Genomic DNA, 15722 nt, shown 5'->3' on the forward strand with positions numbered 1-15722 from the left:
ACGCCACCTACACAAGACACTCATGCAGCTCAGGTTTACAGACAGGACTCAGGAAGGGGCCTCCGTGGGGGCCGGGCAAGGAGCCTTCCATTCCCACTGAGACGATTTCCATCAAGACAATGGTGGGAGAGAACAGGAGGAAGCACCCAGGGCTGCTGACTCGGGCCAGGGGCATTTGCTGTAGCTTACCCCTGGTATATCAAAGAGCTTTCTGTAAGGTGTGCCGCGCACGTCCCCGGGAAGCCGGCGCACAGCCACCATTAGCCCTGGGGCATCCACTGAGTGGTTTTCACTTTCTCTCTCATATATTTTTTAAATATCTTTACTTCATTTATCTGTGGTGCTGAGGACCGGACCCAGCGCCATACGTGTGCCAGGCGAGTGCTCTACCCCTGAGCCCCAGCCCCAGCCCCTCTTTCTCATATTTTAATAGCAGCCACTCGCTGGGGGACTACATTGGCTTTATAATCAAGGAAGATGATGTAACCAAACCCGCAGTGTGGACGGACATGCCCAGCCTTGGGAGAAGGACATGGATACAAACTGCCACAACCAGGGCACTGGCTGGCGGTGACGGTGGCCCACTTGGCACTAGGGTCCACCGCTCCTGAAGTAGCGGCTCTGTGCTTGGGTTACACGTTAGTCAGGGAGCGCGTCAGGGAGTTAGTCACCACACACACAAGCACCAGGCACCCGATTCAGACACTCGGGAGTGGGTGTGGGTACGACTGTGGTCTGACACCTTCACCCTGTTCTCAGGACTCAGTTAATCAGAAGTTGCATTTTCCTTTCTTGCTTTAGAATTGGCATTTTGCATTCATTAGCATTTTCTAGTTAAACGGCCACTTGGGAAGAAGGAGCCCATGCTGTGACGGCATCTCCCATGGGACCCACACCCAGGACACCGCGTGCTGCGCCTGCCCTCACTATGGGGTAAGTTTCCTTGAGGACCTGCTGACTGCTGGTCCAGCCTCACACCTTCGAGCACCGGCTCGTGGGGCGAGAATATCCGGGCGTCTCCGCAGGGAGAGGTGCTGATGTACAGGTGGAACTGCACGGTGTCCTTCAGCCGGAACCCTCCTCGCTCCGACTTCTGGAAGATGGAGCTCTTCTGGTCCTCTTTGCTACTGCAAAACCAACCAACAAAGGAACAGTGGCAGAGGTGATCCGAGCTGCTTGTGTTGAGAGGGAGGGTTTTCAGGGTGCTTCCCACAGGCAGGCCGGCTTAGCGGGACCTCAGGCCACCTCAGGGAGGGCCAGGTCATTGAGCAAGAGCGACTCCTGCCCCCCGTGCGTGTTTTCAAACAGCAAGACACAGCGTGTGGCCTGGCGAAGGAAGGTCAGGCCAGGCCTGGGGCCCCGCAGTGTGGGAGGCTCCTCACGTCCACATTGCACGGAGCGAGACCACACGGCCTTCGCAGGCCTGGGGATCACAGCCCGGCCACGTCCACAGGGCATGTGCCTGCCACTGTGCCTGCGCATGTGTTCCTAACTCGGTGGCTCTTGGGACTGAGGCGGGCAGAGCAGGGCAGCAGTGGGATCACGCCCACATGCTGTTCCAGGGTCTGCACCGCGTCAGGGGCTCCGCACTCACTTCAGGTAGAGCTCCAGCTGCGCGTAGAGGAACCTGAGCAGGGAGCGGCGGGCGATGATCTCCGCGTGGCAATCGTTCAGCGCCAAGCCGCGGTCGCTCATGTACTCCCCATTGATGCACTTGGTCCCCGTGGACACACTGATCACCTTGGCGTCCTTCACGTCTGTGCCTGGAGGGCAGGAGAGGGCTGCAGCCACGCGGGACCGCCCAGGCCTCCAGGTCACAGATGATGAGCCGCCCCGCCGCCTGCCGCCGCCTGCCCACCTGCCCACCTGCCCGCCTGCGCTCACACCTGCCCAGCCCGTCCCTGAGCACAGGGCCCTCATGCAGCAGGGCAGGTGCACTGCCCCCCCCACTGCCCAGGAATTCGGCACCGTGAAGAGACTGGCCAGCTGGGCAGTAAGGGTGAAGCCAGAACCAAATCACCCAAGAGGTGCAGCAGAGGGCTCGAAGGTGCCGAGGCCCCTCACGCTGAGAGCCCGTCACGTTCAACCATCCTGGCGAGGGGCCACCTGGGACAGCCCTGCGGGACCGGCCACAGGCCCAGAGACCGACTGTGAGCTGGGTGGGGCTCAGGGTACAGCCTAGCACTTGCCTTGCACAGAGGCCCTGGGTCCCACCCCCTGTGCCAGAAAAGACACAGTGACCTGGGTGGGGGCTGGTGGCAGCCTCGCCTTGTGGCCAGGGGTGAGAGGTGCCAGGGTCGGCGCCCTGGCAGACCGTCCTCAGCAGGCTGACTCCCGGCAATGCCAGGCCAGTGCTGCTGCCCCCTGGCTTCAGACGCACTTTTGGCTTTGAGCCAACGATCACGGGAAGATTCAGCATGTGGTGCCACCTCTTCCCCGGTGACTGGGCACCTGAGGGAAGGAGCAGCTGGCCTCACCCCAGAGGGCGTGGAGCTCGCAGGGAGCCAGCTCACAAGTGGCACCCTAACACCGGCAGGCCCAGGCGCCAGACACTGGGGCTCACCTGAGAGGAGCCTTGCAGTGGGTAGGCCGCGGCCAGCAGCACAGCCATGACCACAGCAGCCACGGCTCCCGGGCACCAGGCTGAGCACCAGACTCATGGCCCCCTACAACCTGAAGAGGTGGCCACCTTGGGAGAGGGGCCATGGTCCCCTGCACAGGGAACCAGGTTTCTCCCTGGCTGGCAGGTGTCACCTCCCCACCTCCCTCCCTGCCTGGCCTCTGCCTGCACTGGAGAGTCCATGCTGGGTGACCCACGCTGGGAGCAGAGCCCCCAGGAAATAGGGTCCTCTCCTGGGCCCCACCCCACCCAGGGGCCAGGCTTTTCCTCAGAGTTCCCAGGAAGGACCCCAGCTTCTTTCACTCCTGGAAACTTCTGGAAGAACCTGAAGGAATTACCAGAGCTTCCCCCGCCCCCTGACCTGCACTGCCCAGCCGTCCTGCCCCTGGTCGAGCCCTCCTCGGCAGCCCTCGGCCTGGTAGCCTGGCGCCAGGGACGCAGCACCAAGTCCTGCTCCCAGGCGTAGGCTCCCCGTCGGCTGCCTCAGGACAGGCAGAGGCCAGAGGCCGTCCGCAGGAGGAGGACAGGAGGAGCCCTCCTGGGCTGGCCTAGGCGTCAGGCCCGTCTGCTGTGCCCTGGGCTGGGGTGGCCTGAGGCGGGGCCTCTGCCTGCTGACACAGACTCTGCTGAGCTGCACCGCGTCCAGGGGAAGGGCCCAGGGCAGCTACTGCCTGCACACACAGCCCCAGCGATGAGAGCAAGGCAGACCACACAGGGAAACAGGAGGGGGAGACAGGTGGACACGGCTACCTGTGGTCATGACGACTCCAGCCAGCACTTTTCTGCGTGCGTGAGGTGAGGAGAAGTTGTCCGTCAGGTCACTGAACTTACCCAGGACCAGGCGCGAGACGGCATCTGCCAGCACCTGGGGAGGAAGGACCTGAGGTCAGGCCTCGTACACCTGGGAGCCAGCGCCTCTCCATGCCAACACACGCGGCCCCTCACACAGGGACGCTTGCGGACCATGGCCACCCCAGGGACCACTGGGTAAAGGTGACAAACGTGTGTGTGTCCTCCAAAACAACCCTTGAAACAGGGGCCAAAATGTCATGCGGGACTCAGCTGGGGGTCCTCCAGGCCCCCAGCCCCCTCACCTGGGGCAACGCCGGCCCTGGATCTGCTGCCCTGCCTGCTGACCCTCAGCCACCCTGCTGTGGCCACTGCACTTTCAGGGAGGGAACAGGCTCCTCTTTGGCCCTCCTTGTGACAAAGGGCAGCTGGAGGAGATGTGCTCAGGCCAGAGAAGCTCTGCGCATGACCGCATGTAAGCGCGAGCCGCACTGAGCGTACGCCAGGAGGGGGAGGTGCCAACACGGCAGTGGGGACGCCTGGCCACAGGGTGCCCTGCTCGAGGCAAGTGCCTCTGTCAGGCCCCAGAGGGGGGCTTCTCGGCTTTAGATTTACCTCAGAGACCGTGACAGAGTCTTTGGGGTGTCAAGCCAAGTCTGCCAGATGCCACCAACTCACCTGTCGGCACAACCCAGTGGCCCCGGCAAACCCTGTCCCCCTAATCCTCGGGAAGCACTTCCACAGCTCACGGCTACGCCACTGCTCCCAGGGGCCAACCTCCTTGGGCAGGATTGTCCCCGTCACTGCACAGCAGATACCAGGGCATCCAGGGCACAGGACAGGGCAGGTGTGCTGCGGCTGGACCCTCAACGCCCTCTCAGCCCTGGGGACCTCGGCAGCACAGGTCTGAGGGCAGACAGGGGCCAGCGAAGAAGGCCATGCAGGGCACTCACACCCCGGGCAGCAGGTAGAAATCAGCGGCTGTTGCCTGGGAGCAGCCCAGCACCCAGTGCCCGGGGAGCGGAGAGCTAGAACCACGGCGGGTGGCTGGCCTCGCGCCCTGTGGTGCAGAAGCAGCTCCCCTCTAAGTCCAGGTGGCTGTGATGTGGAGGTAGCAGGCCCTGCCGGCCAGGCCAGGCCACGCGTCCTAGTAGCCACACAGCAGCCCGGGAGCCTCCACAGCCTGCCCCAGCCCTGAGGTGGATGAAACCCCGGCAGACCTCACGTGGCCAACACTCTGAACTCCCTAAGCCCCCTGTGCCAGGAATATGGGGAGGCAGTCCTGAACCAGGAGGCTGGGCCTGAGGCCTTCCAGTTACCCCAGGAAAACAGCAAAGACTCCTGTCCACTCCAAAACAGGTGCTCTGAAACTTCCAGGCAGAAAACCGCAGAGCCCAGCAACATGCCCAGCAGGACCAGTCCTGGGAAGGCCCACCCTGGTCCTTTGAGCAACACAGGACCTCGCCTGATCCCCGAGGGCTACAGGAGACACTGTGGAGGGCTGAGCGGACACAGGAGGGGACACAGGAAGGGTTGGGAGGACACAGCTCCCACCCGAGGTTCTGGACTACAGAGGGCCAGAAGCAAGCCGGGGCCTGCCAGCCGTGCCCCTCCCCACAGCCAGGCCCCACTAGAAGCCCTCCCAAGCTGGACACTCGGTCCTCTCCTCACTGAGGTGGCTGAGGCACGGCCAGGCCATAGACCCCTGGGCACACTTCCGTCTGCTTCCCTGGGCTGTCCTTGTCCCCTTGGGGCCTGGGTAAAGACCCACAGCAGCTGAGCATGCAGGGCTGGAGAGCACCACGGATGGGGACGATGGGCACGGCAGACTCCTGCGCCAGTGGAGAAGCCCAAGCAAGCCACGGGGCCAGGGTGAGGCACCCCTGGGGAACTGCTGCTGCCAGCCTGCACAACGGCAGCCGGACCAGCAACTCGGGGAGCGATAGTGGCCAGGGCAAAGGAGGGAAGCAAGCACTGGTTCCCAACGGCATCAGCTGTCCCGTCATGCCGACGCGGCATTCGGTGGCTAGAGGCAGAAGAGAACCAGTTCCTCCTCTGCAGCAGAACTCCTGGTCCCAGACTCCAGCTGCAGGGGTCAACAGAAACCCCGTATTGGTCCCAGGAGGATGTAAGCCTGCCTGGTCCTGGTCTGGGGGGGTGCACTGGCTCCCCAGAAGAAGGCGCGGCAAGAGGAAGCAGCACAGGAGTGGAATGCCGTCCTCACCACAGACCAGCGGGACTCAGGCTCCAAGGACAGAAGCAAGACTGCAGCAGCTGGGCCTCCAGAGCCAAAGGCCCAACTCCCTCCCTCTCGCATGCCACCAGAGCCACCTGCAGCTCCCTCTCTTCACCTTGATTTTATCAGGGTAGGGGACAAACCTCAGAGGCTGCCCATGTCCAGTCAAGCAGGAAGGAGCCTCACACAGACGCCACGCAGGGCACTCAGGGTGCAGAGACTCCTGGGCAACTGGTAGGCCCTGGAGTCCTTGTGGATGCCCCTCTGGCATGTGGTCCCCATTGCCCCCAGCACCTTCTCTGCCCCGCTAGGCTGCTGCCTGGGGAATGCAGCCTGGGTCTCCTGCTGGTCCGGCCAGCAGCCCTGACCTGGTGCAGACTCCCCTGGGGAGGTGAGTGAGCATTCACTGAAGGGCCATGTCCAGTGTTGGGCTCTCCCCATCCTGACAGGGCTTGCTGTGGGGACCACAGGTCGTGACTGAGACTCTGCCCTGGGGACGGGGTCTTGGGAGTCCCTGCACTGCCCTGGACAGCCCCAGCGTGCACTGGGGACCACGGCCTCTCCCCGACCCGGCCACGAAATCAAGGAGAGCTGCCCGGCCAGACTTACCAGCCCACCTCCTGCTGAGGCAGAGCCACGCTGCGCCGTGTGGCCAGGCGCGGGGCTGCTGCTCCAGCACGCGCCTGCTTACCTGTGGCAGGTGCAGCTGCAGCCCCTCGCTGGGCACGGGCTGGCGTGACGGCGTCTGGTCCAGGTGCAGGTTGAAGATGGTGGCCAGGGCCGATTGTGCCGCCCGAGCCTTGGCCAGCTTCTTGTTCCTGCCCGACCCCTCGAAGAACTGGCCGTCCACCACCACGGACATGACGAAGCTCTTGGCATGGCTCTCCCCGCTCTCGGAGAGGAAGTCATACTTCAGCCCTGGACGCAGCTCGTTGAGGATCATCACAGGGTTCTTCCCGCTGGGCGGCGGGAAGGGTGGCGGGCCCGGCAGGGGGGGCTGGGCAAGGCTGGCGGGCACAGGTGAGGCCGACAGGCTGAGGTCCCCGCTGGAGCTGAGGGACTCGTCTCCGTTGGAGCCCATGCAGAAGGACTCCACCCGGTCTGGGGTCTCGAAGCCATTGAAGAGCGTGTCAGGGAAGTCGGCCTGGTCAGATGTGAAGTCTGTGTGCACGGACAGGGTCCTACCCATAGCCAGGTGGGCCTCGGAGGCATTGGGAAACTGGACGAAGGACCTCAGGGCCTTCTCTGCAGCATGCAGCTTTGCCTTCTTCTTTGTGGGGCCAGAGCCCTCGAAGACCTGCCCGTTAACCTCCACAGACATGACGAAGAGCGGGGCGTGCACGGGCCCCGTCTGGGAGAGCAGCGTGTACTGCAGGCCGGGCTTGATCTCGTTCAGCTGCATCAGTGCATTCTTGGGCAGCACGGGCCCTGGCGCTTTCCTCCGCTTCTTCAGGCGGTACCTGGAGTGGCCATTGCTGCCCTCCTCCAGGGGCCGCTTCCGGCCAGTACCACTGCTGCCCCCACCAGGGAACTGCAGGCCCTCACCAGGCCCAGGGGCACTGCCGTCCTTGGGGGACACGATGTCCAGACTACGGTTCTCCTTGATGTCAGTGCTGCTGGAACCTGCGGTGCCCAGAAAGAGTAACTTGCAACGCCTTCGTTGCAGGACCTTGTAAATGCAAAATTTACAGATTCCTTGGCCTCTTTGCAACGGTGAGTGGTGTGCGTGTGCCCTGCTCCTCCCTGCTAGCCCGAGCAGGCCCTTCCACCAGAGAACTGCCAGCCTCGACACTGCACCCAACAGTGGCTAAGTGGCCACCTAGCTCCCCGGTGGCTTCTGCCTAAAGGGGAAGTTGAAGAAGTGGTTCTGGGAGTTGGGCCCGGGGCGCTCGGCCACAGGCTACGTTTCAGCCCTTTTTGTTTTTTCTGAAACAGGGTCTGGCTAAGTTGCTGAGGCTGGTCTTAAGCCTGCACTCCGGCCTCAGCCTCCAGAGCTGCTGGGTCACAAGCCTGTCCATCCTGCCTGGCAAAGGGTGGAGAATTTTAAGAGTCTTTCTACTGAGAATATTCTGAATCATCCAGAAATACTTTACTCGATCTTTTCTAAATATGAGACAGTAAGTTAATCCCCCAAAGTCCCCATTAATTAGTCTGTGACATGGCAGTGTGTCGGGACAGACAGATGCCCATTCACCCAGGGAGCCCCTCTTGCCCAAGGGCACCCACCCCACGATGCCCCTCAGTTTTAAACTGCAGCATCTCTCACAAGAGGAAGCAGCACTTTAAAACACATTCACAAATCAATTAGTTTTTTCAGTTTAAAAATAGTCAACCAATATATGTGACCATTTCACTTAGTTTATAATTCAAAAAAACTGTTTACATGATTATATAAAACACTATGACTTTTTAGAGATTATTTTTGAAGGACACGACTTTATTTCTGGTATTCATTTGAAATCTTTCATTATATGCAGGGATTTTTACCTCAGAACTCTTAATATGTTCCATGATAGAAAAAAAATACAAGCACAAAATACAAGATTGTTGTGAACAGGCTTCATAACTAAGTCTGGCAGTTTTATATTTTAAAAACAACTCTCTGATAGGCCTGCAGAATGATCTCCTTATCTACCCTTTAAAGATACTTCATAAACTTTAGAATTCTAGAAATATAAGGCAAGATGACCAGGACTCGGATTTTAAAGGGGAAATGAGCACTCACTCTCCTGTTAAGTTGGACAGAGAAGCAGAGCGGCTCTCTGGCCAGCACCACAGGACCCTGTGTGAAGCCCCCACTCGCTCTGGGGGCCCTGGGACCCACTCAATCCCAGGACACCCCTGGAACTTGAGCAGTGCCCAGGGAGGACTTGGGCAGCCACTCCCTGTGAGGCCGGGCAGGTGCTCCTGCTACTGGCACACTGAGGACCCGGGAAGGCCCTGGACACTGCCCTGACACCAAAGGCCGCTGGCTTAGACCTGGGCTTCCCTCCACGACCCGAGTGACACACACACCACTCCTCCAGTCACAAAGCTGCCGGAATGGACACTAAATTTCCATTTATAACATCCTCCAGCAAAAGGCCGGTAGGTTACTCCTTTCGGAACTCAAAGGAAGAAAAGGTTAAAAGAGCAGAGCCAAGACGAATCAGAGGTCAGTAAGGGCAGCGAGGACGGCACGGCCAGCTGTGCACAGGACATCAGCAGGGAAACCCCGCGGGACGCCGGACGCCTCTGTAGACCCACAGCCAGTGGCCAGTCGTCCCCCAACAGCTGCCTCCACAGTCTAGAGACCACAGGACAGCAGCTCCCGCCCGGTCCCGCCCACTCCAGGGGCTCCTCCATGGCAGAGGCTGGGGAGCTGGCCGCCTTCTACCCAGGACCCCCAGGCACAGGAGGCGAGTGTGACCTGCGAAAGATCCGTCCTCAGGGTGCCTCTGGGACAGACGCCTGCCCCGCCCCCCGCCAGCTGCTGCCCTTCAGAATGACGGACGGACGTGGAGCCAGGGCGCTCCCGTGTTGGCTTGGACCCCAGCTTATCTTCTCAGGAAAATGGTTCGGGAGGGTTCTCGTCAGGTGACTGCCACAGGCTCCTGTGTGGATGGCGGTGGCCTGGGGACCCACAGGCATCCCTCAGGGAGTCACCCCAACACATGGCTAAGTGCCTTCTGAAATGAGGCCACACTCACTCTCAAAAATTGTGGCAAAACCAGAAATGGCAGAGGAACTGGCAGCAGAAACCTATGCCTGGGTTTTGAAAAGCTCTCAAGGGCAAGACTGAGCAGGACAGTGATCTGAGAGACACACCACAGCCCACCCACCCTCAAGGCAGGAGAGACCGACAGTCCCCACGCAGGGCAGCAGGGGCACAGGAACTTCTGAGGGCTGCTGGACTCGGTGGCCAGCAAGAGCAGGGCCACGGCCTCTGCTGGTTTGGTGTGGACTCTCAGGAGGTACAGAGAGCAGGTGCTAGTGTACGTCACCACTGCTGCAAAAGGGGACCGGCACACGAGGCTGCAGGCACTCCTTGAGATGGAAGCACCCAAGCACAAACACAGGTCAGCCGGGCAGGCACGTCCGTCAGCCAGGCACGTACGTCTGTCAGCTGGGTGGGCACACACGTCCATCAGCCGGGAACTTAGTCAGTCAGCCGGGCACGTCCATCTGTCAGCTGGGCAGGTACATCCGTCAGCCGGGCACGTCCGTCTGTCAGCTGGGCACATCCATCTGTCAGCTGGGCAGGTACGTCTCTCAGCTGGGCAGTACGTCCATCAGCCAGACATGTAGGTCCGTCAGCCGGGCACATCTGTCTGTCAGCCATGCACGTACGTACGTCAACGTACGTCTGTCAGCTAAGCACGTAGGTCTGTCAGCCGGGCGCGTCCGTCTGTGGGCACCTACGTCTGACAGCTGGGCACGTACGTCTGTGGGCACGTACGTCTGTCAGCCGGGCACGTTCGTCTGTGGGCATGTACGACTGTCAGCCGGGCCCGTACATCTGTGGGCATGTACATCTGTCAGCTGGGCATATTCGTCTGTCAGCTAAGCCGGGCATCTACGTCTGACAGCCGGGCACGTATGTCTGTCAGCCGGGCACCTACATCTGTCAGCCGGGCCTGTATGTCTGTCAGCCAGGCACATACGTCTGTGGGCACCTAGGTCTGTCAGCCAGGCACGTTTGTCTGTGGGAACGTACGTCTGTCAGCCGGGCACGTTCGTCTGTGGGCACCTAGGTCTGTCAGCCAGGCACGTTTGTCTGTGGGAACGTACGTCTGTCAGCCGGGCACGTACGTCTGTCAGCTGGGCAGGTACATCCGTCAGCCGGGCACGTCCGTCTGTCAGCTGGGCAGGTACGTCTCTCATCTGGGCAGTACGTCCATCAGCCGGACATGTAGGTCCGTCAGCCGGGCACATCTGTCTGTCAGCCATGCACGTATGTACGTCAGCGTACGTCTGTTAGCTAAGTACGTACGTCTGTCAGCTAAGCACGTAGGTCTGTCAGCCGGGCACGTCCGTCTGTGGGCACGTACGTCTGTCAGCCAGGCCCGTACGTCTGTGGGCACATATGTCTGTCAGCCAGGCACGTTCGTCTGTGGGCATGTACGACTGTCAGCCGGGCCCATACGTCTATAGGCACGTACGTCTGTCAGCCGGGCCCGTACATCTGTGGGCATGTACATCTGTCAGCTGGGCATGTTGGTCTGTCAGCTAAGCACGTAGGTCTGTCAGCCGGGCATCTACGTCTGACAGCCGGGCACGTATGTCTGTCAGCCGGGCACCTACGTCTGTCAGCCGGGCGTGTATGTCTGTCAGCCAGGCACATACGTCTGTGGGCACCTAGGTCTGTCAGCCGGGCACGTTTGTCTGTGGGAACGTACGTCTGTCAGCCGGGCACGTACGTCTGTGGGCACCTAGGTCTGTCAGCTGGGCACGTTCATCTGTGGGCACCTACGTCTGTCAGCCGGGCACGTTCGTCTGTGGGCACCTAGGTCTGTCAGCCGGGCACGTCCGTCTGTGGGCACATATGTCTGTCAGCTGGGCACGTACGTCTGTGGGCACGTACGTCTGTGGGCACCTATGTCTGTCAGCCGAGCACATTCGTCTGTGCGCACCTAGGTCTGTCATCCGGGCACATACGTCTGTGGGCACCTATGTCTGTCAGCCGGGCCCGTATGTCTGTGGGCACCTAGGTCTGTCAGCCGGGCACGTCCGTCTGTGGGCACCTAGGTCTGTCAGCTAGAAACACGACCTCGTCCCCTGGCGGCCTGCACACGCTCCTGCCTTCAACCCTGGGATGGAGCAGCACTCTCCACACCTGTGACAGTGTGTGACAGAAGGAGCCTGAGGCGCTGGTGGCCCAAGAACCTCCCAAAGAACGGTGTGCAAAGGAGAGGTCTAGAAGTGCTGCCCCCGATTCCCAGACCCCGGGAGGTCACTGGAGCCTGGAGATGGCGAGATCCTCCCAGAGGCAGGAGCTGACCGTGTCCCGGCGTGCCCAGCAGCCAGGCACCCAGGTCAGTCCAGGGGACATCTCTGAGTGCCCAGGACCACGCTGTGGCACACCCTCACAAGCCGTGTAGACTTACGGGCTGTACACCTGGAGGCACATTTCCCCCAAAATGACAGCTAGTGACGAGAAAGGAGTGAAACCTGCCCAGGGGACTGGAGGGAAAGACCCCCATGGACACCACAGAGATACGGAAGAGCGCGCCACCGCCAAGACCCACATCGGCGTGCCCGGGTGGTCGTGCCGATCAGGTGGGCAGACCCTGAGTCGGACGGAAGCGATCTGCCGGGCACTGCGCGGCGGGCCCAGGTCTTACTCATGTTCTCTTCATCTTCTAGGTCCATGGCAAAGTGCTTTTGAGAGCTTCTTGACTGGCGGAGACTGTTTCTGTCTGCAAGAAGGCAAGAAAAGAAGGCTTAGTGTGACTGTCACGGAGTGGAGGCAGTGGTCATGGCCCTGCCCTGGCACAGGCCTGGCCGGGGCTCCAGCACCTCCTCGCAGCACCAGAGCACCAAGGACCCCAGCTGGGACCCCTGAGAGGAGCACAGCGGAGGGCAGAACCGGGGTCACAGCTGGGGGCCAGGACCTCACACTCCACTTGGCCAGTGCAGGGCATGAAAAGCTGGGAACCAGGGGTAACCCACCCTGGGGCGAAGCCCGGTGACCACACTGCTGACCACACAACTCAATGAGTCCCCCCAGCAGGGACTGTCCAGTTTTCACCTGGGTCGATGTGAGGCTTGGAATGAAGCAAAGGCACATTTGAGATCCACCGGCCAAGCTTCACCCAGTACTGCACTACGAAGCAGCTGGACAGACCCGCGAGTCTCCAGGTAACCAACCAGCCTCAGGTGACCACGGCTGGATTCCCAGGAGAGACCCAGGACTTGCTGAGGACAGGTGCTGTGGCTGCCCGTCCCTCGCCACTCTGCACAGTCTCCGCCCAGCATCTCTGACAACCTTCATGACTGTGCTGACAGTTGGTGACAAAGAACCTCATCACACTGCACCAGGACAGGGCGTGAGATTCCGTAGCGATGTTGCCTTTGTGCCAACAAAATGCACATTATAAATATAAGAAGGCACATCCACTGCTTCAGAGCATGGTGGCTTGTGGGCCAAGGCGTGGGGGTATCATGCGTCCTGTATGTAGGATGTGGGTCCTCGGGTGACGGTCACCTGTGAGTGTCCTGAATCTCACTGCATTCCCGGTGAGCGCGCTGTGCAGCCACCCGGTCTCTGTGAGGACGCCTGTGCTGCAGAGCTCTCTGCAGGGTCTGGAGGCACGGACTTGTGTCATCACCACCTCAAGACACGCTGAGCACCCCAGGCAGAGGGCGCCGGACACCAGAGAACTCAGCCAGGCAGACGCAGCCACCGGGGACTCAGCAGCACACGGCTGCATCTAGTCTTGATGTTTCCATGATGGAAAGTCAACACGTGTGCCTCAGCGTAGTCTCAGACGGGAGGTCAGAAGTGTGGCTGGAAGGACTGGTGTCCTCAGCAAGCGGGGAATTGGGGCTTCTCGGCTGGGACGGGCGGCTGGGAGAGATGGGATGTGACCCAGGGCCCAGCCCAGCTGGGCGAGAGGTCGGCGCGGGCCAATGGAACAGAGCCGTGGCCTGGCGCAGCTGCAGGTCAAGGGGAGCACCAGGCACCCTGGGCACCCTGCTTGACCTCAGGGCAGCAAAGGAGCCAGTCCACAGCCCCCACTGCCTGCTGAAATGCTGTGCCAAGGCAGGGGGCTACCCACAGGAAGAGGGAGCAGACGTGCCCCTCCCTCCACCATGCCCACCCAGAGCCCTGCCCTGGGTTTAAAACAGACACAAGGTCACCGAAAGGCAAAGAGGAGGCCAGCCAAGCAGGGCACACGGAGAGCAGCCCGAGTCCCCCGACGAGGAGCTGGGGCCCTAGAAGCCCGGAACACCAACAGCACAAACTCACACAGGAGCCCTCGCACATCAGGTTCCTGGCCAAAGGGCCAGGAAAGGGCAGGCCCCAAGAGGACAGCCCTCTGCTCCAGCCCCCCAAACCCGGCCCCAGGCGGAAAGAGGACCCAGGGCCTGCTGGGGGTCGGACTGGCAGTGGGGCTGCTTCTGTCCTGTAGGCGGCAACAGGCCGGGCCCTGCCACTCCCCACCCCACCTAGAGGGGACAGGCCACCTGTGCTGCCACTGGAACTCTGAAGGGGGCAGCAGGAGGCCCTCAGCAGGAGGAGTCACAGGGCCAGCGGGCCTCAGCAGCGCAGGAGACAGCGCCCCTCCCCTCACAGGCAGAGCAGGGAGAGTGACCAAGCATGGCAGGGGTCTGTAGTGACGCAGCGGCACCTGGGTCAGGCGGGTCTCAGGCGGGACTCGGCAGACGCCTGAACCTCACGGCAGGCACCCTCACTACCGCAGAGCCACACTCACTCAGAAACAGAGGCTCACTAGTCGGTCGACCAAGATGGGCAGTGGGAAGGCCACCCTCAGGCAGGAAGACAGACAGACCCTGGGGATGAGGACGGGCAGGTCCCAGCAGGAAGGGTGCCCCAGTGCAGCTCCTGGCCCTTACACACGCCTTGTCTCCTACTCTCACATCTAAGTCCTGAAAAGGACCAGGGACAGCGTCACAGTGGAAGGTGGCCACACAGCAGGCCGGCAGGCGTAGAGGCTGGGACCTCCGGTCCCGCACCTGCAGATGCCAGCGCTGGCAGAAGGTCAGGGCCCAGAGCAGAGCCCGCCTGGCTCAGCGCACGCTGCCCCCTGAACGGCCTCCACAGGCGCGCAGGGTCAAAGCCTCACCGAGAGCCCAGAGGCAGAAGGGGGTGAAGGGAAGGCTCCACTTCCAGCCGTATTCAGGATGGGATGCACCGGGCCAGGGGAGGTCCGCCCACAGCGGGAGGCCAAGGGCTTCAGGAGGCCTGAGCCTCCTGCCCCTTCCCTCGGGCCCAGTGGCACTGGACCTCTTTAATGGGGCAGCGAGCAGGTTTTCATGTTCACGTGAAAAAAGAAAAAGTCCAAATAACCAGAACAGTCTGAACCGAAGGCAGGGACCCAGGTGGGACCCCCAAAGGCCACGTGTGCTGTGCAAGTCCCAGGCCAAGGTGCAACGCAGAGGCACCCTGTGTTGAACTGGGCGCCTTTCAGTAGACGCCACAGGAAGACGGAGCCCGAGGCTGGTGGAGAGCTCCCCCTCCCACCCCCGGCTCAGCAGGCAGCCCTCTCGTCTCCAGGCCAGCGGGGACCGTGCTCCACTGTCCTTTGCACCTGCAGAACAACAGCTGTGCACAGTCACCTCCTGCTCCAACTCTCACCTGCAGAGGGGAGCTGGGGTGTCCCTTGGCAGAGAAAAGACACTGTGGGTGCTCACTGGGGCTAAGGGTGCCTCGGGCCTGGAACACCCTCCACCACGCTGGTGGGAAAGGCTACCCTGGAGCCACCAAGATCTATAGATTTTTAAAAGAACTTCAGACGAGTGGTACGCCTGGTTAAATGACCACGATCCCCACACTTCTTCCCTCGCGGAAAGTGGTGGTTGAGTCAGTTTCACATTTTCTGTACGGCCCTCAGGGGTCTCCTTTAAATAGCTGTAAAATGCAAACTCACAGAGAGGACCGAACCTGGGCTCCTCTGTGTGATTCTCACTCCAAACCCACAGGTGGAGGGCCAGAACCACTGTTCAGTGTAGAAAAGAAAACCAGGAAGAGCGCAGAGTCCCATGGGGCGTCCGGCGAAGGCAAAGCCTGCCACCAGCACTAGCCAGGCCTGCCCAGGGAACCACGTCATCCTGGTTCCTGTTCTGCTCTCAGTGCTGTCCGCGTGGAGACCCCGTGGAGGGTCTCCAAACGCTCGACTGGAGCACTCCACAGATGCCCAGGCACACGGCCCAGTTGGCCCTGGCGATCGCCTGCCCAAGCCGCAGATGGCGCAGGCAGGGTGCACACAGCCTCTCGTGGACGTGACTCCCAGTCAGAGCAGAATGGGACGCGAGGTGAGCGCAGCACCCGGCACACTGCCAGGTACAGGGCGAGCAGGAAGGTGCACCAAGGGCGGAGCACAGAGGGGTCAGGGCTCAGGTGACGGGGTGGAC

General features: G+C 61.2%; 1 protein-coding gene across 7 annotated transcripts in view; it reads right to left on the bottom strand.

The window, feature by feature from the left end:
- The window catches only part of Adarb1 (adenosine deaminase RNA specific B1), a 100239-nt gene that overhangs the window by 29175 nt on the left and 55342 nt on the right, over window positions 1-15722 (bottom strand). For 4 of the 7 annotated variants that reach the window (XM_071614974.1, XM_071614968.1, XM_071614972.1 and 1 more), the window contains exons 3-7: window positions 11969-12043; window positions 6337-7268; window positions 3371-3485; window positions 1595-1781; window positions 952-1127 (exon numbers count right to left, since the gene is read on the bottom strand). In XM_071614974.1, coding sequence (XP_071471075.1) covers window positions 952-1127; window positions 1595-1781; window positions 3371-3485; window positions 6337-7268; window positions 11969-11996 — 1438 coding nt within the window. In that variant the 5' untranslated portion in view covers window positions 11997-12043. The remainder of the gene's footprint in view (window positions 1-951; window positions 1128-1594; window positions 1782-3370; window positions 3486-6336; window positions 7269-11968; window positions 12044-15722) is intronic. The other 3 variants (XM_071614970.1, XM_071614969.1, XM_071614971.1) reach the window with 3 other exon arrangements.

Source organism: Marmota flaviventris, chromosome 8, assembly GCF_047511675.1.
Source record: "Marmota flaviventris isolate mMarFla1 chromosome 8, mMarFla1.hap1, whole genome shotgun sequence".
NCBI classification, from domain to species: Eukaryota; Metazoa; Chordata; class Mammalia; order Rodentia; family Sciuridae; genus Marmota; species Marmota flaviventris.